The sequence below is a fragment of the Lepisosteus platostomus genome, chromosome 12 (assembly GCF_059453375.1).
Source record: "Lepisosteus platostomus isolate fLepPlt1 chromosome 12, fLepPlt1.hap1, whole genome shotgun sequence".
In the NCBI taxonomy this organism is placed as follows: domain Eukaryota; kingdom Metazoa; phylum Chordata; class Actinopteri; order Semionotiformes; family Lepisosteidae; genus Lepisosteus; species Lepisosteus platostomus.
The window spans coordinates 1,430,852-1,452,765 of NC_142622.1; the positions used below are offsets into that span (position 1 = coordinate 1,430,852).

A 21,914-nucleotide genomic window follows, 5' to 3' on the forward strand; every position below is an offset into this window, starting at 1 on the left:
GGATGAAGAATGTGAGGAATGCCCGGACTGCACAGCGCTCGGTCGAGCCCCTCTGCGTGAGGGAGGGTTGGGCTCCTTCTCCGTGGTTACTGCGGCTGCCCATGGCTGCCGATTGCCTCTTTTTAGAAGGAGAAGATGAACAATCGACTTGCTGGTGAATACTTGGCATGGTTGTCACCTCCTTACCGGCTGCTTGCACAGTCCTACGCAAGCCAGCGCAGCCCAGCGCCTGCTGTGCTTTGCTCTGTTGCATTGGAGGCGTTCAGCACTGAGGTCTAACTAAGGAGGTCCGTTAGTTCATTTAGTCTATTCTACTTTTTTTATTTTTTGCTCTCAAGTTCTCTATAGCGTAAGAATGAAACTGGTTAAAGTTAGCTGCCCCTCCCCCGAGACAGTTCACAGACTGTTTCTGTGAAGCTCAGCTTGTGGTTTGTTTTTCCTGCTGTCTGTTCGGGAAATAAGCGCTGGGTCTCTGCAGTGTTTGGGTGAGAGAAGAGCCAAACAAGATGCCTTTTTCAGGGACACACTGCCGATCTGTGAAGCCTTGTGTGCAGCCGACTGGACTGTGAGGGTACGCTGGTTTTAATGTGGGCTCTCTCTTCACAGGAGTCGCAAGCTACAGATCAGAAATATCCCTCCACATCTGCAGTGGGAGGTAAGTTATTTTTTTTTATATTGGAAGTATTTATCCTATCCTTGTCAATGTTGCCGTTTTTCTGTAAACTAAGCTTTCCTTGCAAAGGCTGTGAAGAGTTTGCTTTTACTCAAGTGTTGTTTGAAGGAGCTCCTTTGTCGGGGGTTTTGCCTGGAAGGGCTGAGGGTTTCTCGCCACCTGTTACTCGCGGCGCCTCAGGTGGGAGGGAGCTGTTCGGCGGCGAGGGGCGGCGGCTGCAGCTGCTGCGCTCCGGTGCAGCGGTCCTGCCTGGCGGGAGGTGAGGAGTATCCGCTGGGAGCGGTGTGGCGGCTCCGACGGCGCTCCTGGGGCAGCGCCACTCCGCCCCGGAGATCAGAGAGACCGGTATTGACCGGAGTTTTCTCTGGGTGGTCAAGTCAGAAGCTGTTTTGTTGTGTAGCTTCGATTAGTTTCCCAAGCTGGAGGAAATCCTAACCAGAGATGTTATCTGTTGGCAGTGCTGTTCAAATGTTCCTCAGCTGTGCGGTCTCTGAAATACGGGGCTCTGCTCCATGGTAGCGCAGAGGAATCATATCCTCATGAAACGCTCCCTAAAACTAGCATTTTTATCTTTGGAGAGGAATAGAAATTTATTTGGCAACCGACTTTCGTAACTTATGCTAAATACACAAAGCTTGTAAATGTGAACTTAATTTCTGTTTTGTGTGTGCATCTCTGCTACCCCATTCAAAACAAGGAATTGTATAACATTTTGCTCTGGATCAATCAATCACAGTTTATGTATCAAATGCACAACAATACAGTGTGCAGCAGCAGTAGTTCCTGGCAATGAAATGTCTTTCCTGCTACGGGAGGGGGTACCATAATCGTGCATTTCACCGTTTTCAAAAACTGCTGTGAAGTTCCCCTTCCCTCTGTGTGTCCAAACACCTTTATTTCTTCAGGTTTCTTGCTGTTGCTCATGCTGGTCCGTTAGATAAGTTCAAGCTGCCCTTCTCTGAGCCAGCAGTCATTCCTGTGACCTGGGAGAACATGTTGCTCATTGGAATGGATACATCTTCATCCGAATTGGTGTTTGTAGGTTTCAGGTGCTGGTTGGTGACGATCAGCTGGTAGTGGCAGTGGGCTAGTGACTTCTTGGTCTCATTTCCTGGTTCCTCTGCAGTTCTGTGCCTCTGAGTCGGAACGCTGAGATCTGTGGCTCCTATGATGTGGATTAATAGGAGTATAGCGTTGGGCAGCATGTGGAGGGAGATGTGGGGAGTTCTGGAATAGCTGTCTCTTCAGATGTCTTACTACTGTTTATTGTAGCACCGTTACGAAAGGGTGAGCTAAGTTCGTTGTGTATCGATACGCTTGGCAGATTTTTCCACTCTCGTGCATATTTTGTGCGCATTAATTTGTTGTCACTTGAGTAAAGCATTCAACGTCAGCCCTCTGAGGGTTAGAGCTGAGGTTTGGACTTTCCTCGACGGGGGATTGGAAGGGAGTGACCCTCTGTACAGTGCGTTATGAAATCACCCACCTTCCTTTTAGGTTCTGGCGGAAGTAAATTCTAATTTTTAGTTAATGCAACTTTGCATCACATTCTTTTGGCTATCAGGTCTTTCCAGCACATGTTAAAAATAAATGCAATAAAAGTAAATCCATTAGAGCTGCCTGTCCAGCCCTGGTTCCGGAGGGGTTTCTGTGGTACACGAGTCCTCTTTTATGAGACATTTGTAGTTTTTCAAGCAAAACATTTTCCTGTCCTCGGAATTGATGTCTTTAAGGTCCAGGTACTGGATCCGGGTGTGGGTTAGAGCTCGATCTTGAATACAAGAATATTGGGGGGAGGAGAAATCTTCATTTATAAGTTTTGGTTGATTGTATGTGTTAGAGCATTTGTCATAAATTAAAAAAAAAAGTCAATATTTTATCATGGTCTTGACAAAACAATACCAATACTCTCAAAATGGTCCAGAAGTCCTGAAGTGGTGTTAATTTGGCCAAAGCACTTGGTTGTCAGCTGTTTTAGAAGATTCCAGCAGATGAGCAGATCTTCAGCGAGGAAAAAGAAATGAAGCAACACAAGGCTAACAGCTCAGGCTTGCACTTTGTGCGTATCTGGGTTTGGCCATGTGACTTGAGTGTCGACAGTGGAACGGGAACAGTCTGTACTGGATTTGCTACAGACCTGCCCCCTTTATCTGCGCTAAGGAAGGGAAACTCAAAATCCATTTTGTGAGCTGCTGAACATGCATGGTAGGCAAACATATCCTGGACACACAAATCTGTTCATCAGTGGCAGCTGGCTGTGGAACGACAAGGCCCTGGTCTCCAGTCTCACGCCACGCTCCTGGAGTGCTGGGGCAGTGCAGAGAGCTGCAACACTTCGTCTGGATTCATGTGGATGAAGTAGGAGCACTGACATTCCTCATTAAGAAAACTAAATTCACTTCAGTCTCTTTTCTGTTTCAAACTGCTTTGAGCAAAGGCAAGAGAATTTTATTTTTTAGTTGCTTCAAGTTTTACTAAATGGATATTTTTTTAATTACTTGAACATTCAATGTTGGGTTCACTTTCAAGCCAGTTAGGGTTTTCAGAGTAGACTTGTCATGGTCAACCTCCATTATGCTAAATATAAATGAGTAATTAAGTTGCCATGAAACATTTCAATTCAAGTTTTGTCATTTGTTTAAAAAATTAAAGGTTGCGAATGAAGTAAGAAACTGACCACCTGTTTGGGAGTTAGATGTCTTGAAAGGCACCAACACTTGTTGCAGATCACAGATGAGGAGCTGATACTTTAAAAATATCTAAACATTACTGGTGTGTACCTACATAGCTTTTTATTTGCTGGTTTCATAGTTGTTTCTTCAAAACCCTGTTCGGAGGTATTGGAGAAGGCTGTCGCACAGTTTTGTCAAAAAGCCTTCTTGAATTTTGATCCATCTTCAGTTTCAAAGCTAGAATACATGTTTTGAAGATTTTCTCCAGTGTACTTAGGGCCATACATGTGTCTGTAAGAGGTGGTAATGAGACATTCTTTTAATGTGGACCTGAAAGGTTTTGCTTCTGAATTCAGGAAGCCTTATTTGAGAGAGGAAAAATGAAAACTTCATAGAAAAGACTTAATGTGCAGATGTGGTCAAACCTCTGCCCATTAATAACTGGTAAGTCCAGAAATGACTAAAGAGTAAACCTGGTTTAGGTTACCCCCTTCAGGGTAAACTGCTCCGTTGTAGAATCGGAGGAATGAAAGTTGCTCTGCCAGATCAAGTGGTATAATCACTGAGAGACACCGGTAACGTTCTAGTTCATGTGTCATAGAAGAGGCATAATCAGGGGCCCAGTTGGCTTAATCAGTCGATCAGGAAAAATCAATAAATTGAAGAGTAATGGCGTCCAGGTAAGAGAGTTTATTGAACAGCAGGTTATGTAAATTCTATGTTAACAAGACAATGGGAGACGCATACCTGCGGTGGAGGCTCAGTTGTTTTTAGTATTACAGCTGCACAAGCCCAGGAAGGAACGAGGCTCAAGAGGTGGTCAAGGGGACTGGTAAGGTAGGGGTCCACCCAGCCATTTCTCTGAGGGCTCATTTTGACAGATGAGAAAGATCCTGAGCTACTTGGCTAGCACATACTATCAGTATAGTCATTAAATTATATAGTTATCATATTCTAACTGTTTAATATGAAGGAAAAATGAGCTGGTCTGTATTTCAGCGTGATCAGTGAAGCTGTGTGATGGGCAGCCACCCCGTACGGAGGTGTTGGTGTTTGTTGGCTGGAGATATTGGTTTGATAAAGGAGACCCTGACATAGAGCTGTTTGGGTATTGCAGCGTTTCTCTTCAGAAGCCAGGACTTCGGAAGCCAATCGCAGCTTGCCTCGATTGTAGACGAAGGTCATTTTGCAGTCGTTTCCAAAGGCCCGTGCGCCCAGATGTTCCAGATGCAGGCGTGTGAGGGACACTGGGCCACGGCTCACCTCGAGGTCACTGGGCTCGCCCGTGCAGGAGGCCAGCAGTGGCTTCGTTTCCTAACAGCCTGTGGACCACAGATGGCAAATGTTGCAGTTGCTTGTTCTGCACTTGCTGTACTCGGAGATGGAGTGTCAATGTGAGATTTCACTGTGCTCTTCATTCCCGCGGTTCTCCCCAGTCTTGCCTTTCACAGCTGATTCACACGGTTCAGTCTTTGTGGCATGTCTGGTCTCATGTGTGGGACTTCGCTTGTGTGACTTGGCGAGAGTGTTGCTGTGCCACAAGGCCTCGTGTGTACAGGAACACCACCGGCTCACAGTTCGAGAAACAGTTTATTCTGTTCTGCACAAGTAGAATTAGTAACTGGTGTCCTAACCAGATGAGGTGCCTGTTGGTGAATGACAAATGAGGGAAACTGGAGTCGGCTTGGTCATTGCTTGTGCACCATAGGTTACTGATACTAGCTTCCCGACTAGTGCATTCATTTGCATAGAATAGTTCTTAACCTTGTTAACTACATGACTCCTCCTGCTTGCAGCTTTGAAAGGCAACAATGTGAAGATGTCCTCGTGTGGGCCAGGGGCGTGCACACTCCTCTTGCCCTGGTGCTCAGCTCTGACTGCCCCCTGGAGCTGGAAGGCATGCCTTCGGGCTTGCCCGTGAAGTCTTCGCGGTTGTGCCGTCTGTGAATTCGGCTTTGGTTTAGACTCCTCGTGCTGCTTGTTTGAAAGGGTGGCTCTGTTACGGCAGCAGCTGCTCCAGTAAAACCCGCCGGCTGGCAGCATTGCTCTCGCCCTGCACGTTGGACTGGCAGGCTTGTCTCCTCCTCCCACCCTGCCCAGCGTTTGCCCTGTCGAGCCCTGGGGCAGGTTGCGAATCTTTGACTGTCGGTTGCGTGTCCCCCTCACCCTCTCGGTGCATCCCGAGAGCGCTTTCAAAAGAAAATGATAGTGGTGGTCGGGATAAATCTTTCTGGGACTGGATTAAGTGAAGCATTCATAAGGTGTTTAAATGCAGCTTTTCAAAGCTTCTTGCAGATTAGTCAATGGCAGATGAACTGCAAGCTGCTGGTGACCCTTTAGAAGGTGCTGAAAGAGAAATGGCTGATATTAAATTAGTTTCAGTCAGATGTTTGCCAGGAGGAAATTAATATAATTCTTCAGGCTGAAGACCTGCAGGTTCTATATTTAATAGAATAATTCTAATTGAGTGAGGCAGAAATTACAGGTGGTAAAATATTAGTAAGATAGAGATGCGAATGGCGAATATTCCTGTCGCCAAAAGGTAAAAACCCAGCTACTTAATTGCGTGCTCAAATCGTAATTTTTACACTTTCATGGAAACAAAAACAATTTAATTTATTTCTGCGATTTTTCCCCTTATTTCATAGTGGTGTGAAGTGAATGTGGAGGGAGACTGGAAGCAGTTAAGAACAAATATTCAGTGACTGATGGTTTTCTACCAGTTGTACTTCAGGAAACAAGCAGTATCAGTTATAGACTCGCATTGCTCATTGCTGGAGTAACACAATGAGTGGAAAATTGCTAATGTCACACTGATCCATAAAAAGCATCACAAAGCTGAACCAAGTAATTCTAAACTAGTACGTCTTCTCTTGCATGTGAGGTTGTGGACATGTTAAGTTGTAATTTAGAGGCTCATTGGTATTTCAGTAAGATCCTCAGGGATAATCTGCATGGTTTTAAAAAAGGAAACTCTTGCTTAACTTGTTACTGTTCTTTAAATAAGCAAAAATGGCAGTGGGCACAATCTGAGCACATGATAGTCTTTTGAATTTCAGAAGGCATTTGATTTGCTAGGATTAAGCTTAGGTAAATAGGCCAAACAAACTGCAGGAATCTCCTGTACCAACCTCTCTGCCCGTTTGTTGATTTAGTTGGGAAAGATTTTGCCCTGTTGAACGTATTTTGCTTATTCATCAGTAGTGCAACGGAATGTTCCTCTTGCATGCTGTCTGTGGCACTGTGGTTCACAAGACTATGAACATGTGAAACTTGCTTATATTCTATTGTACACAGCTGCGTTAGTGTCAGTTTTATTCAGGCAGATGTAGGGAAGCCATTTCATTGTGATGAAGCATGAATTGGTCACTGGGCTAGTTGTGCTTTGCTCAGTGCTCACGTTGCTGGAGGTCTTTTGCTTTATTTTGGGGAGAACTTACTTTTGCTTAGCTGTAAAATAACAAACCTGCTTTCAGTGAGAAGTGCAGGGCAGGGTGACAGTGGTGAACATGCCGCAAGCGTTGCACAAAGTAGGTCACGAAAATTCCCCTCCAGTTCGATGTTCTTCAGCGTTTTCAGAAATGTAACCACAACGTAGTGAGGACAGGCTGGACAGGCAAGAGGTGAGTGCTCAAGCTGGGGTGCTGTAACTGGTGGTGTCCCACATAGATCTGTATTAGGGCCACTGTTTTCCCCGATTGAGATCTGGGTTCTTAGTGGTCTTGCATCTTATGGAAGGAATTATAGAATGGTCTGAATGAGAGCTCTTAAGAGAGGAAGCAAAATACTAAAAAGAAATGGTCTGATATTCAAACCTGGAGAAAAGGGTGGAAAAGTGCCCTTTGCAGATTCCGAGTTCCAGCTGTTTTCCGGAAGGCAGACTGCAGAGCATTACAGCAGTCTGTATAACCACTGCATTACAAGCATGGGGTGGGATCAATATACATTCCCACACCTGTGTGACATTGCAAAGTTCCCATTAATATCATGGGCAAATGGGTTTTGGATGGGTGCGGAGAGAGTTAAAACAGCAGCCGAACCACCCAGATGACTTATACAAAGTGTTCCAGGATAGTTGGACCAACTTTCCACGGTCCTTCAATGATTAAACTGTATGAGATCAAAACAGCAAATTAATGTTCTGAACAATGTATTCATTCCTCTTTGCATGTTTGCGTTATGGATTGATTTTGTGTCAATTTATTTATCGGAGCTTCTCATACTGCGATGAAGAGGTTTAAGACCTTTAATTGTGCCACTTGGTTTAAGAGTGGAGGTGAAGAATCTTTACAGCCGAGATGCTCTTATACAGTCTGTAGCAAATGGGACTGTGCTATTAAGAACGCTGAAGTTCATTTGTCAACTACTCTGATGTAGTTCTGTCCAAAAGATCAGCGAGGCGCATGAATATGGTAATAAATGCCCTGTGAGGGTCACAGTGACTGCTGTGGGTAGCCCCGTTTGCAGCTTGACTGTAGAAAGACCCTGTATCCTGGCATCCTTGTGCACGTGACTGAGCTAGTAGGAGCCGTGTTCCCCCTGCGGTGAGAGCTCGGAGCACTGCCCCATGACGTTAGCCCTAGCCAGGAGAGTTTCCCTATGACAGGGGGTCCTTAAGGCTCTGTAAAATGGTAATGAGATGTTGCCGTTGGGGGGGGGGTTGGGTTATTGCAGCTTGTGCTGCAAAAAAAGAGATTCGGGAGCATCATGAAGACCTGGCGCCTGCAGGTGGGATTGATATTCAGTATGGACGGCTAGCTGAGCCGCTTCTCTGGTTCCTGTGGGGCTCACGGCCCTTCCTGTGCAGCAGCGGCCCTTCCTGAGCTCCGTCCTGTACGTTTGCTTAATTCTGCCTCTGGTCTCGCCAATACCAACGAACGTCGATTATAACCGTTACAAACTTACCAGATTTTAGGAAAGTGACACTTTTTGTAGCAGATGATCTGACACTTAATTTAATGGCTGTTGCATAAATTGGTTTATTATGCTCATGAGCATTTGTCGTCTTGGGGAGGAACATGAGCACAGTTTAGTGTGGAACTTTTAGAAAGAGATTCTAGAAAGAGATTTAATTCTAAGGAAATCCTTCCTAGAATAATGAATGAATATACTGGGGAAAAATTCAAGTATTTATCACAGATGCCAGTCAAGGACAAAGTAGAGATAAACTTAATTTAGACTAAAATGAATACTTTTGCAAAACAAATTTAAAATGAGCATAACCAAGTAATACAGTTTAATGTTTAGTTTTAATTAACATCATAAAAGCACACTTACTTTTATTTAGGCTTTCAGGTATCTTAATCATGTAATTAAAGTGTTCAATTCATTCAAACTTGGTGCATCGTAGTGCCTGCTGTCATCTACTTCCATCAGTCTCTTCTGAGCTCAGGATGCTGCTTTGTGACTGACATTTGAAGAGACACCTCTTGCAGAAGCATGCTCCAGCCACAGCGGAAGAGCCCTGAGTGTGCAATCACCTCGTTCCGCAGTGCAGACCGGTTACCGGACTGCAGATCAGCAGCAGGGTGGCTGGGTTGACCCACGTGAACGGCATGCTTCCCTCCCCCGCACCTGCCGATCAAACTGCTGTTTCCCCTCGTGGGCTCAGTAACCCTGTAGTCCTGTTCCAGTAACTTGTTCATTGGATTAAAAAGAAATAACGATGTTGGGAAGAGTTTCACTACCTGATATTAACGCACTACATCAACCACGTGTCTGAGTGCAGAAATCGCTAGTCTAGTCGAGTACGGAGTCTAGTGGCTTCAACAGTTCCCATTTTGTTGGTGGTCAATATTAATTCACAGGAACTGGGGTGCTAATATTCTGGTCTTGTATGACACTTGATTTCCCCGACCAAGAGTCTCAAAACCTATTGCGACATTGACACTTCAGCCCTCCTCACGTCTCCCGATCCCGGGTGTGTGAGGAGCTCTTCCCACTGGAGAGCGAATCCCAGCAGCTGTGTTACTGTTTCTGGACAGCATAGCCGGTCATCAGTGCTGCCTCCTCTCCAAGTCCAGCTCTCGGTGGGTTTGGAAGAAAGGAAACCAGAGATGTGCCGTCCAGGTTAATTAGCAACCGGACAAGCTAGACGGAGCACATGGTCTCCTCTACTCTCATCTGTAACCTTTTTCTTGGTGTCCGATTGACCGTTTGACCTGAAAATGAGAGAAAACTAAGATACACGTACTTGTAACTCAAAAATAGGCATTAATTATTAATAGGTAAGAATTCTACCTGAAGCACTGGAAAGCAGCAGGTTTTTTAAAAGAATTTTTCTACTGCAGATATTTTAAGAGCACGTGCAGTCTTTTTTTTTTTTAATTTCACACTGTACGTTTTAGCCTGTGTTTCAGCCCGTAATTTGGGAAGAAGAGTTCGTGATCGTCCTGAGCTGCCTGTTACTGCTAGCTGTTGGAGATTTCTCCTAATATGGACCATATGAGTCCACAGCGTGTATATGATGAATTTAGTTCTGGCACAGTAGTTCAAAGGCAGATGTATGCTGGGTAATGATTGGTACAAGAGAATAATCAACATGTTGATATAGCTGATAGTATATTCAACGACTGAATCAAATTCGTTTCAGAGTGGCGATGCAATTGTTGCTAAGAGTTACGTCAGAAAAGAGCATTCCAGGTTGTGTGCTATATACGACTTCAAAATACTCTTGCTAATTACTACTAATACTCTTGTTAATTTTGTGTGAGCAGTCATTAACAGGGTCTTTATCTGGTTCGTGTCCTATTAAGTATCTACGTGAACAGGAGTTGCAAGCCTGTTTAAGGGAGTTTGACTTGATAGTAAAGCTGTGCATGTCTGAAAATCCTCTATATAGCTGGCAACAGTAACTCTGCCATGGGACTGAAAGGCTATTCTTTGTGTAGGTCTTGGTTCCATGTATAGTTCATACAAAAAAGCCATTATTTTCTGTGCGCGATGCGAATCTGCACAGATGCCGTTGGAAGCTGCGTAAATCCGCGCGGTATAGGATTTCTCTCGTGACCGCCATCTCCTCGCCCGCGTGCTGTAAGTGGACACGCCAGGACGTGCCAAGTGGCGGAGCAGAAGGCAGCATTCCGAGGCTTGGCTTTCACGGTATCCGGCACCTCTGTGGAAAGGCTTCCTGTTCCCAGCTAACAAACGCTCGAGGCCCGGCCGGCCCTCCTGTCCGTCTGCGTGGAAGCGAAGCCTCTGGTCTTGGGCAGGCCCATGGCCTCTTGTGGAATCCGATTCTAGTTTTTGAGAGTTTATCCAGCAGGTCTGAGTTTGAATCTTAAAGTGACAGCCTGGTATTTTTTTTTTATTATTTATTTATGGGCAAATGGCAGTCAACTTTTTTTTTAACAAAGACCTGTTAATTTGCGAAGAGGTTTTCCAGGTTCAGTGTCGCTTTGCTCCTGGATTGCTGAGGGAGTGTCCAATGCAGAAGGCAGCTCTGACGTCTGGCATGTTTCATTATTTGTGCTAGTATCCTGCACGTCTAGAGTCAGTACTAAGTATTTAAAATGTCTACTAGAAAATCAAACCTATAGCACCTGAGTCTTAAATGGTAAAAAGCTGAAAATGGAGTTTGATAGCACCTGAAATTTGAGCAAAAAACCTGCAGTATTGCAGTAGCAGTATTAAAAGATATTAACGTCCATGTTAGACTTCGGCCTTCACAGGGATCATGTGTTAATAAAATGTTTTTTCTAATCTGGATAGTGAAAGTGTAACTTTTCTTCTTTGTAAGGAAGATATTTCTGGAAATGCAACATTTGGTCATTGCTTGTTTTTGGTCTCAACTAAGCATATCGAAATAGATTAAGTGAGTTTTGTTAAAACTAAGTGTTCATATCGCTGATCTATTCACACCCTTGTTTGCTGCAGCGGAGAGTGTGGCTCATGTATGGGGCACTGGTTCAAGAGATGGCCTGGTTGTATTTTGGGTCTGTATGGTAGGACACCTATTTTGACCGTTATTCATTGTGCATGTGTTTGGTAACTACATAGGGAATCTGTTTCTTTGGAATCCTGGAACACATTAAAGGTTAAGACGCAAGAGTTTCTGAAGCCCGTTTGGTGATGTGTATGATGTCATTCTGCACATTTTTAAGTTGCACTGAACATGCCTGAGTGTTTGAGTAGTATGGAGCGCACAGCTGTCGTCGTGCCTCATGTTGCCAAAGGGTGGTCTGGTTTGCCTGGCACCCCAAATAAAAGCCTGTCAAATGTTTTCGAAGGTGCGTAGGAAGTGAACAAATGCCTGAGTTCTTGCATTTTGCGGCGTGTAGAAATCTGAAATTGGCATGGGAAGTTGCTCGCTTGCATTTTTCGCCCATGGCTTTCATCCGGCCGAGCGGGTTGAGCTTCGCTGCCGTCTCACTGCAGTGGTCCTGCTGATCAAAGTCTTGAAGGAAGACGGGGATTAAAGTGAGCTGCTCTCCTGATTGATTTCTTCAGTGATCCACAATAAACCCACCAGAGCTAGCAGTGATCCAAACTAAAACCGGTAGCGCCATTGCCATGGGTATGTTTTTACTTGTATGAAACCATTCTTTTCTGGCGCACAGAATCCACCAGCCAGTTTACTTTGGGAATTGTGCCTGTAGTGGAGGGAAAAATGAGGGTAAACAAGATTTTTCACCCGGTTAGCATCTTCGGTGTCGGCATTTCCCGTTTACAAAGTTGCTTCCTTTAGGTTTATCTGGGATCCCTGAAAGCTGTTAAAAAATGAAACGTTCTTGTGATCTTCAGCCTCTGCCTTGATTCAGGATGGCCTTGTTTTTTTGACCAAGGGGGCAGAGTGTTGTACAGCACAGACCATGATGCTAGAAGCCCTGGCCAGGGACTACAGCTGCCATACAGAGGTAGATAATTGCTTACACTTATATAGCGCTCTACTCAAAGTGCTTTACAGGTGATGGGGACTCCCCTCCACCACCACCACTGTGCAGCCCCACCTGGATCCCTTCTAGAGCTAGAACTGCTTTTTTTTCCCCAACGTACTGCTTTCAAGGTGCCAGTAGCCATTCCAAAAGCCACCTGGCCCTGGCACAGGTCTCACGTTGTTGCTTTGTGATGACTGCAAGCTTTACTATCAGGTGGCTGTTTATATACATATACAAATACATTCGCTCCACAGGTTCAACACAAAAAAAACTAATAAATAAAAGGACAATATACAATCATGAGCTCACCATTTTATTTATGTATTCACACCCTTTGTTTTGGCACATAAATGTAGGTGTATATAATTATCTTAAGCAGCCCCTCAGTTTGGCAGGTCTGTCTGTGCAGTAAGAGTGGTTTGCGTGATTCAGAATGAATACGACTGTCATTTTTTAACAGCTTTTGGGGATTCTGATAAATAAAAAGGAAGCAACTTTGTGAACAGGAAATGCATCCGTCAAAATATCATGCAAAGATTCAACCATGAAGACCAAAGAGCTTTTCAAGCAACTCGCAGCTTAAGCTGTATAAGAAGTCACAGTTGAGGAGTTGATAAAATTAAATCAAGAATCATATTCCACCTGAACACTGTCTCGTTCAAGATGTCCTAATCAGAGCTGCTGAGCGAGGAGGAAACGGGCGAGTGCTGTTGCTGGGAGGCCAGTGGTGACGAAGCTGGGGTTCAGTGGCTGAGGGAGAAATCTTCTACCCTGTAACAATTCCAGTCACTGCTCAAAGGGGGCTTGCATGGAGCTCAAGAAACGCATCCGGTCCCATGTGAGGTTTGCAGCCAGGCATCTTAGTGATGCTGCAGAAGTGGACAAGGTTTTGTAGTCAAGTCCAAAAGGGCACTTTTTCTGGTCTAAATGCAACACGTACACATCTTCCACAAACCCAGCACAGTGCATCACGGTCGGCCCGTCCTTTCTGTGAAACATGGCAGCAGCAGGTGCACAGCAGTGTGGATGAGGGCTGTGAAGTCAAGTCTGTCTGCAATGGGCTGTATTCTTATGTGTTTAAGAAGGAGTTTCATTGTGCAGCACCTCTTGTTAGAGACCTGCGTTGTACAGGGCAGAACTTGGTTTAAGTGTTGTGAAGGAACTCTTGTTCCTCGGTGCTCTTGCTCACTGGCACTTGCATGACCTCTGATCGGATGAAGGGCTTGCAGTAGGTCCGTTTGGGTTGCTTTGATTCACTCCTGGTCCTACACGGCTGCTCGCTCTTCTGGTTTTATTTTCCTCCCTGACTCTTATCGACTTTGTTTCACCTCTTTCGGCCGTACTTCGATCGCTGGACCTCTCGGAAAGGCTTGAACATTGAGTTCATTTCCCATCTAAAATTCCATCTGAACACTGGTGCATCTTCATATGGAAGTGCTGTTTTTGTAAGAGCCTGACTGCGCTCAGAGCGGATGTTTCCATCACAGATTCAGAATGACCCACTGAGCTCAGTTTTCCATATTTGTACAAAATGAATTTACTTGTCGTGAAGAGCTGAGGCCAGCCCTAGAGCACTTGCTTTGTGTGCTAGGTGTTCCAGGCAGTTTTTCTCCTGAAATATTCTTGCTCTTGTACGGACTTCTACACTTGGCAGCAGACGGAAGCTTTTGGGAATTATAAATGCTGGATTGCTTCCCAAAGGATCTGTTGGATTTGTGAGCCACCTGTTCTGCAAAACATGAATCCAGTCCACAGACATGCAAAGAATCCTGTTCAGTTTGCACCCTCTCCGCTGAGCTTAACCCTTTTCTCCAGAGCTTGCAGATTTATCCGTGGACAGGCTGTTAAATATGGAAAGCCCTGTCCACCACAGGCAAGGCCAGACCAGGCTTCTGGCAGCATCACACGTGTGACACGTTCGATGACGTGCACACTGTAGACTGGTAAAAGGAAAAAGCATCTATTTCAAGACCGCTGAAATTGTTTATGGTAAAAATAAACTAATTTTGGGTTTCTGGTTTCATAACCCTGAGTGAGAAATTTGTTCAGTTGAAATCCTTTGATGGAGATTAGTTCTGCCCTCCTTGTATCAGACTTGTGGTCTTGACCCAAAACCAAACTTCCCCAATGATTTCAGACAAGAGGAAGAAGTCTTCCCCATGAACGCGGAGGCCCCGTTTTCTTGAGGAGTGTGGACCCCGAGAGCCCATTATTTCAAGCTGTAGGCCATTTTCTTTGTGGTGTTCAGAAAAGCTTTTCTGCCTCGGCAGGACTCTGATTTAACTGACAAGCCTGCTGTGCCACCTGAAGGGGTGCAGACGCCCAGCCCCGGAGCTCACTGGCGCTCGTGTCGGTGTGGGCTGCTGAGCCTACAGGTGCTCCCGGGAGCCGCGTGTTTCCCTCGCTGGTGGCTCAGCGCGGCCCTGCTGTCCACCCCTGGACAGGGCTGTACCTCTGTGGGGAGAGGGAAGTGATGTTGGGCTCTTAGTTAGTTGACGCTGGAATAATGCAGGTGCTGTTCTTCAGGCAGACCTGGGGCTTGCGAAATCTTGCACAATGTTCGTTGTAGGTTTGAAATTTCTTCCTGGATTTCATACGTTCTGACCTTGTCCTTTCTCCTCCCCGCAGGTATTGGACAGCTTGTTAGCTCAGTACGGCTCTGTCGAAAGTTGTGAGCAAGGTACGTTCGTTTCGAGCTTCATCTGATTTGAACGCGCTCCGCAGCGCAGAGGAGGGCCCTCTCCAATGGTGTATCTTTTTCCCCGCAGTGAACACCGAGACGGAGACCGCCGTCGTCAATGTTAAGTACGGAGCCAAGGAGCAGGCCAGACAGTGAGTACATGGAGGGCTTCCTGTCCAAGACCGGCGGGAGGGTCTCTGGCCGGTGGGGTCCTGGAGAGCTCGGCCACGGAACAGCCTTTTTTGGGGGGAGGGGGAAAAATCGAAGATCCGTCGAGCTCCTTCTTGCTGTGAGCACGAAAACATTTGGTTGGTACGGGGGTGTCTGACTGGTCCAGTTGACAGGTCAGCCCCGATCCCCTGTTTTAAGGGTCAGCAGCAGTGACTTGCAAGTAACATTTCCGTGAAGGCAGATCTGCTCCTGGAGGGCTGGAAGTTATTTTGTTCCACATGATCTTTGGATTAGTGAATTGCACACACCTCCTGTTTAATTGATATTTAAGTTGTTCCAGGCCTTTAGAAATCTGATTTTTGAAGGCTGGTCTGTAAAATGTGCTGGAGTGGGGCTGTTCAGGACCTGAGATGGAGACCTCTCTGGGTTCACACATTAATTTTGTTGGAGAATGTTGCATACTGTTGCCCAGAGCTTGGCGAGACAGTTTTGTTCCAATAGAAAGTTGGATGAATGTATATCGTTATTGGCGTTTTAATTACCGACACTGATACTGTGGGTATGGTGACTGATAAATTCTAAACTTAATTTCAGAATTGAGTTTTGTAATGATCCGAGTACGGGAAGTTTTCCCCAGTGATCACTGCTTTATCTTAGCAGTTCTGCAGCTGAAAGTGTGGTAACGGTTTATTCCCACCCTGCGGAGTTGTCCAGCTTTTGTTTGGCTTCTTCGCAAACCTGGAAGCATCTCCTGCATCTGTGCTTGCAAACTGAATGTCATCAATGTTCTGTATATAATCCTGGTTTGGCAAAGTTGCGAAAGTTTTGTCTCCTCGTTGGAAAGATACCACCCTGCATCCCCCTCACCTTTACTGGAGAGTAAAATTTTAAAGTTGTTAATGTCCAGGATTCTGGAAAATCAGATTTGTCCGCATTTTTGCTATTAGATTTTTTTGTTACCTTGAGGTTTTCCTTCAAATTGAATATGGCTTGTAGATTTATTACTCTGCCAGAAAGTGCTTTTGAAAAGACTCGCCACCAGCTCAGCATGTGGACTCTTCACCACACTTCTTCCTGAGAGCGACTGTGTTGCGCCTTCCATCACTCGGTCATTACCGCTACAGAGTCGCTTGATTTGAAACTGTATTTTGAGAGCTACTGTGGCACTGATGTTCCTGAAAGAGCAGGATGTCATGCGTCGGTAATGGACAGTGTTTGGAATTCCAGCGTGTGTGTGGATTTGTTTGTCCGATTTAAGTCCCTCTAGATGAAGATGGTTGATTTGACTTCGAATCAGATGGGTTTTCCAGGCACCTGGCTTAGCAGGGCCACTTGTGTCCTCAGGAATCATTGCAAGAAAATCCTCTATTTGACATCACTTGGCTGTGTTCTTAGAATTCCATATTTCAAAGCTTCATTTCTGCTACAGGAACAGGATTTCGTTTCCTGATGTGGGGGAATTTTTTTAGATCCCCTGTTTCATGTCAGGGTTCCCTTTGCTTCAGTCAAGATTCATTCTGGAGTCTTCAGAGGTCTAGGAAGTCGCCACAAATGAACAACTGTGTTATCTGACCAGAAACGGGCGAGGTGCACGCTTGGGCACGGTCATCCTAAAAACATGGTGGCAATGGCGTGTTAGATAGTTGATTTTTGCAACAGCTTCTGCCCTGAGCATCCTTGAAAGGAGACCGTAGCCGGGTAGAGAGCTGCTATTAATTCACAGGCGGGAAGGAAAGACATTAAATAGAGATATGAGGTAAGATGCATAAAATAAACGTGCACATTCCCCATGGCAGTATGATGACTTGCAAACTCTGGCTGCAGATGCTTGCACGTTGAGTATTCAAGGGTGCGTATCCATTACATCGCGGGGATTAAAAGAACTTGAGCACAGTGTTTGAGCACGGTCGTCGGGCTCATGCTTCAGGTGAAGAGGCTGTGGAACTGCGAGAGTTCACTGGCGAGTTAGTGGTTCAGCAAGTGCCTGGAAAGCATTGATCTGGACAGTGCGCCCATTGCGTCTCGGCTGATGGGGTGGACGTGGCTGTTGCACTCTGGGCCAGCAGGTGAAGACACACAGGTGATCTGTGGAGTCTTACTGCTGCTGGGTGGCAATGACGGGCTCAGCCGCAAGCTCAGTCCACACCTCCAGCCACTGAGACGACCTTCCCAGGCCGCCCGCGGGTCGGAGCCGATGGCGTGCTGCGTGTGTGGTCGTGTTCCCAGGATCTCCGTTAGTGCTTCTTCACAAAGGGGGGGTAGGACACTATCAAGAGGATTTCGGCTACTCTTTGCACAATGTCATCCTTTAAAACCAAAATTATTTACATTTTCAAGATATGGAATTTGGTGGTTAAATTGGCACCGGGAAGATATTTGTGGATGTAGCACAGCAGCTTGTCATACAATGAAGCAACTGCTGCCTCCCAGTGTCCAGAAAGCTCACTGCAGCCATGTGTGAGCTATTGTGCGATTTGGAACACAATTTAGTTGTTTGGGTGCCACTATTATAGTTCATTTTTGAAACCTAAACTTTCTAATTTCATTGTACACAGTCACTTGTGTAAAAAAAAAAACATTTTTATGCCTCAATGGTTTTGCACTCCAGTTCAGGCTTTTATGAGAAGTTCCCTCAGCACCAGTGTTAAATACAAGCATGATAAGCAGCGTTTGGGTTTTTCACAGTTGCAGAAGAGGAGTGGTAAAGTTTCTTTGCAGTTTTGTTCCCCGTGTGCGTGCACACGTGCATGCCTTACACACACCCTAGAGGAGTGCATTATTAGTGTTGTAAGGAGGGGTGTGGGTAGGGAGAGAGATCTGTACACAAGATGTCTGGGTTTAAAATGTGCATCTTCACAGTCATGAAGGAGGTGCTGCTGGAGCTCCGAGCGGCCGAGGTCCATCCAGGTAGAGCTCAGTGAGACTGATCACCCAGTGAGTGGCTCTAGTCAGTCCTGGGTCCACTGCCCAGGTGTTCTTGAGCTGGGGACTAGCTGGCACTTCTCATACAGGTGCAGACCTCCACTCCTGAGGGTCCCCTGTCCAAATTGATGCCAGTTCATTTTAAGTGCTTGAATGTTGATCTTTCCTAGTAATTAAACTTCCATTTATTTTTTTTAAAACATCTGTCTGATCGTTGAACAGTCATAGCTTTGGCTATGCTCGTGTAGGCTGCTGCTGTTTTACATACTGACTCGGTTTCTCTCTCCTGCTGCGCTCAGAGCCATTGAGAAGCTGAACGGCTACCAGCTGGAGAACTATGCTCTGAAGGTGACGTACATCCCCGATGAGATGGCCACACAGCAGCCTCCTCAATCACACCCCCTGGCCGGGCGGCGCGGGTTCGGAACCAGGGGTCCACCCCGCCAGGCCTCCCCCGGGGCAGGTACCCGCCCCAGGCAGTCCGACGTGCCCCTGCGGATGCTGGTGCCCACGCAGTTTGTAGGTGCTATAATAGGCAAAGAGGGAGCCACGATCAGGAACGTTACAAAACAGACGCAGTCCAAGTAAGTCCGGGACCTTTCCCAGTCATATTCCTGGAGTTTTTTTTTTTAGCATCCTACATCCGTTTAACTGGTCTGTCTTGAGAAGATCTATAAATATATCTTGACTCTTGGAGTTCTCATCTAAAAAAACTAGCCCTGTATATATTAGCTTGGGGTGATGCCCCTGTCCAGTGCAGCGTAAATATCTTCTAAGGCTTGTATTGACTTACATTCAGTCAAAGGAACGATCATGGAAGGTCAAATAAATTGTCAGTAAGTCTAGCACAGGCTGGAAGAGCAAAGCAACAAGTGCACTGGGACAAAATGTACACGGGAGGAGCTCAATCTCTGTGCAGTGTGTTTGGACACAAAGTGGAGACTGATGGTTGCTAATGGGCAAGATGGCTAAGAGCAGTAAGCCCATGGAGAGCTTGAGAGGGAGAACATGCGAGCAACAGGGTGCGAGATGGTGATTGGAGTTGGGAGATCACCCGTGCCCTTGTCCATGTTTTTCCTGACAACGAGCGGGGCTGTAGCTCATGTCCGTGAGGCTGCTTTTCCTTGTGTCCCAGGATTGACATTCACCGGAAAGAGAACGCGGGAGCCGCGGAGAAGCCCATCACCATTCACTCCACTCCAGAAGGCTGTTCGGCTGCTTGCAAGACCATCATGGAGATCATGCAGAAAGAAGCTCAGGACACCAAATTGTAAGATCATCACTATCTGTAAAGATTGTGCTTCTGTTTCTCCTACTCTCTCCTGCCTTCCCAGCTTTGTCCAACAGTATGGGTTACAAAGTTCAAGACTCGACATGGCATAACTGAAGCAATTTAGTTTTCTGCAAATTTGACCACCTCATCTTTGTACTTGACTTCTTGCTGCATAAGCTTTCATTATGGTGTCCAATGTGGCTTTTTTTTTATTGTTTCAGTACGGAAGAGATCCCTTTGAAGATACTGGCGCACAACAACTTTGTCGGACGCCTTATAGGGAAGGAAGGAAGGAATCTGAAGAAGATCGAGCAAGACACAGACACGAAGATCACCATCTCTCCGTGCGTGGTCCTTGGTCTCTTCATTTGGCTCATCTCTCCCCCCCACCCCAGTTTTGGACAAATGCTAAACCCTGTCTCCTTCTCCAGATTGCAGGACCTGACGCTCTATAATCCAGAAAGAACCATCACCATTAAGGGCACCATTGAGGCCTGTGCCAAAGCTGAAGAAGAAGTCATGAAAAAAATCAGAGAATCTTATGAAAATGATGTCGCCGCCATGAATGTAAGTGTGATGAGCAGTTCAGTAAGCTGCTCGTTGTGTCCATCATCATCGCTGCTGCTGAGGGCTTTCTTGCTGTGAAAAAACACACGTACCTTAGCTGTCTTGTGCCAAAAGCAGTAGCACTTTCGCAAACAGAGGAAATTACCTCTCCCACTGTCCTGCAGTGTTCAACAACTTGCAGTGAGACACAAAAGCGCAAAATATCAATAACCATTAAGGTCTCTTGAGTCTTAAACATGCGGTTATCTCAGTTTATAAAAGCAGGAGTCTACACACTTATGAGTTTGGTTATTACAAGTTACCATTTTTGCCTCTAGAAGCGGCTGTTGCTGTTCAGTTCCAAGCTGAGAGCTGTGTGCACACACTCTGGAACCAGCCCTCGTTAGTGCTGCTGGTCAGTTATGCTTTCAGTTTTGTCCTGTTGTGCCTCAGCGCTGCCTTTGATAGTCACACCACTCACACAGCTAAAAATACGATGAGCTGAAGAGCAACAGCCCCAGAGACAAAAATGGTAACTTATAATGACTGAACTCAAAGTGTTTAGGCTCTTGCTACAATGTTTAGTTGTTCAAAAACTCATGCAGCAAATTTTTGTATTTCTGCATTTTTTGGTGGTTTTAAATCTAACAAATCGGTTACTGCTCTCTCCTCATCCAATTTGGCGACACCTGGTGTCCTGCAGGTCTCTGTTCTCGGTCCCATTCTTTTTAATATCTCTCCGTTCTCTCTGGGCGTCGCTGTTCGTGTCTTTGCCAGTGACATCGCAGTTGGTTCACATGAACCTGGACATGAATCAAGTCTCGCTACAGTATTTAGATGGATGCATCAGAGTTTTGCATTTCTGTTCATTGTTTTTCTTTATCCACTCTACTGGACTGATGCCAGGGCCAAGTACTCAGGACAAAAACCCCTCTGAACTCAGCCTTGCACTTAAAGCGCATGACGGTCACAATATAGTGAAGGTCTTATTCCTTTGAGATGTTCTTTAAAAGGTTTTCTATCCTCCTACATCTCTGCCAGTCTGATGCAGAACCGCCTGGGCATGTCTTCATGTTTTCCTAGCCTGATGTATGACAAAGCAGTGCTTGCTGGTATGTTCAAATAGCTGAAGCTGCGGTATGTTCCGAACTCGGCTGCTCGGATCTTAAGTAACGTGGGGGTTCATACATCGGTTATAGCTTCCTTGCACTGGCTCCCTGTCGATTTTTTCAGGAACTTTTTAAGGGGTTTGAATGGTTCGGCTCCCAGCTGCATCAGGGGGCTGTTAAGTCCTTTCGCACCGACAGGTGGTTTGTGCTCTTCACACTACAGCCTTCGTCTAGCTCCCGGTATGAGGCTCTGGGCACTGTGAGCGGTGTGTGTGTGTCTGTCTGTGTGTGTGCTCTCCCCTACCCTTCCGTTTACCTGCTGATGCGCCTCTCTCCTTCCTCGCAGCTGCAGTCGAACCTGATCCCGGGGCTGAATCTCAATGCCCTGGGCCTGTTCCCTCCCTCCAACCCCGCCATGACTCCGCCGATGATGCCCGGCCCCCCTGCTGCTGGCGCCGCTGCTTATCCCATCTCGGTGAGTGCGGTCCTGCCAGGCCCCCGTCCTCCTGGGATTTCGGGGTCTCGAGACGTGCACCGCATCGCGGTCGGGCACCTCCGAGCCGGCGCCCACCCTTGCATGAATCTCTCTACAGGTATTTTCTTCGACGCAAGTCGGCTTTAGATTCCCATTCCGTGTGACCTTCTCCATTTCACTTGATGGGTGGATTCTGGCAGATGTAGGAGAGTAAATATCCCACTTCTGGTGACACGAGAGAGCCTGTCCACCACGCCCCAAACAGCACATTCCCTCCCACAGCTGCTAGTGGATTTAAAAGTTCCCCTTTGTTATAAGATCCAGTCTTTGCCATTTTAAAAAAGAGCCACAGCTGGCAGTTAACAGGGGAGACAGCTGCTTCAAAACCGGTTGTTTTGAGACGAGGATTTTGGAAAAGGCGAGACTCCTTGAGTTGGTAGAAGCTGAGAACTGTTTCCCTGAAGCACATCCAAAGCGAACCTGTCTTAGCTGGTGTGTGAGCACAGAGAATCGCCAC

General features: G+C 46.2%; 1 protein-coding gene across 5 annotated transcripts in view; it reads left to right on the forward strand.

The window, feature by feature from the left end:
* The window catches only part of igf2bp3 (insulin-like growth factor 2 mRNA binding protein 3), a 43,228-nt gene that overhangs the window by 12,380 nt on the left and 8,934 nt on the right, over positions 1-21,914 (forward strand). For 4 of the 5 annotated variants that reach the window (XR_015925566.1, XR_015925567.1, XM_088600375.1 and 1 more), the window contains exons 4-11: positions 607-655; positions 14,850-14,901; positions 14,990-15,053; positions 18,294-18,578; positions 19,130-19,264; positions 19,489-19,611; positions 19,699-19,834; positions 21,269-21,397. Coding sequence is in view for 3 of the 5 variants with exons in the window: in XM_088600375.1 (XP_088456501.1) it covers positions 607-655; positions 14,850-14,901; positions 14,990-15,053; positions 18,294-18,578; positions 19,130-19,264; positions 19,489-19,611; positions 19,699-19,834; positions 21,269-21,397 (973 nt within the window). In the remaining 2 variants the exon portion in view is untranslated. Of the gene's footprint in view, positions 1-606; positions 656-2,802; positions 3,032-14,849; positions 14,902-14,989; positions 15,054-18,293; positions 18,579-19,129; positions 19,265-19,488; positions 19,612-19,698; positions 19,835-21,268; positions 21,398-21,914 lie in introns of those variants that run through there. The other variant, XM_088600378.1, reaches the window with a different exon arrangement.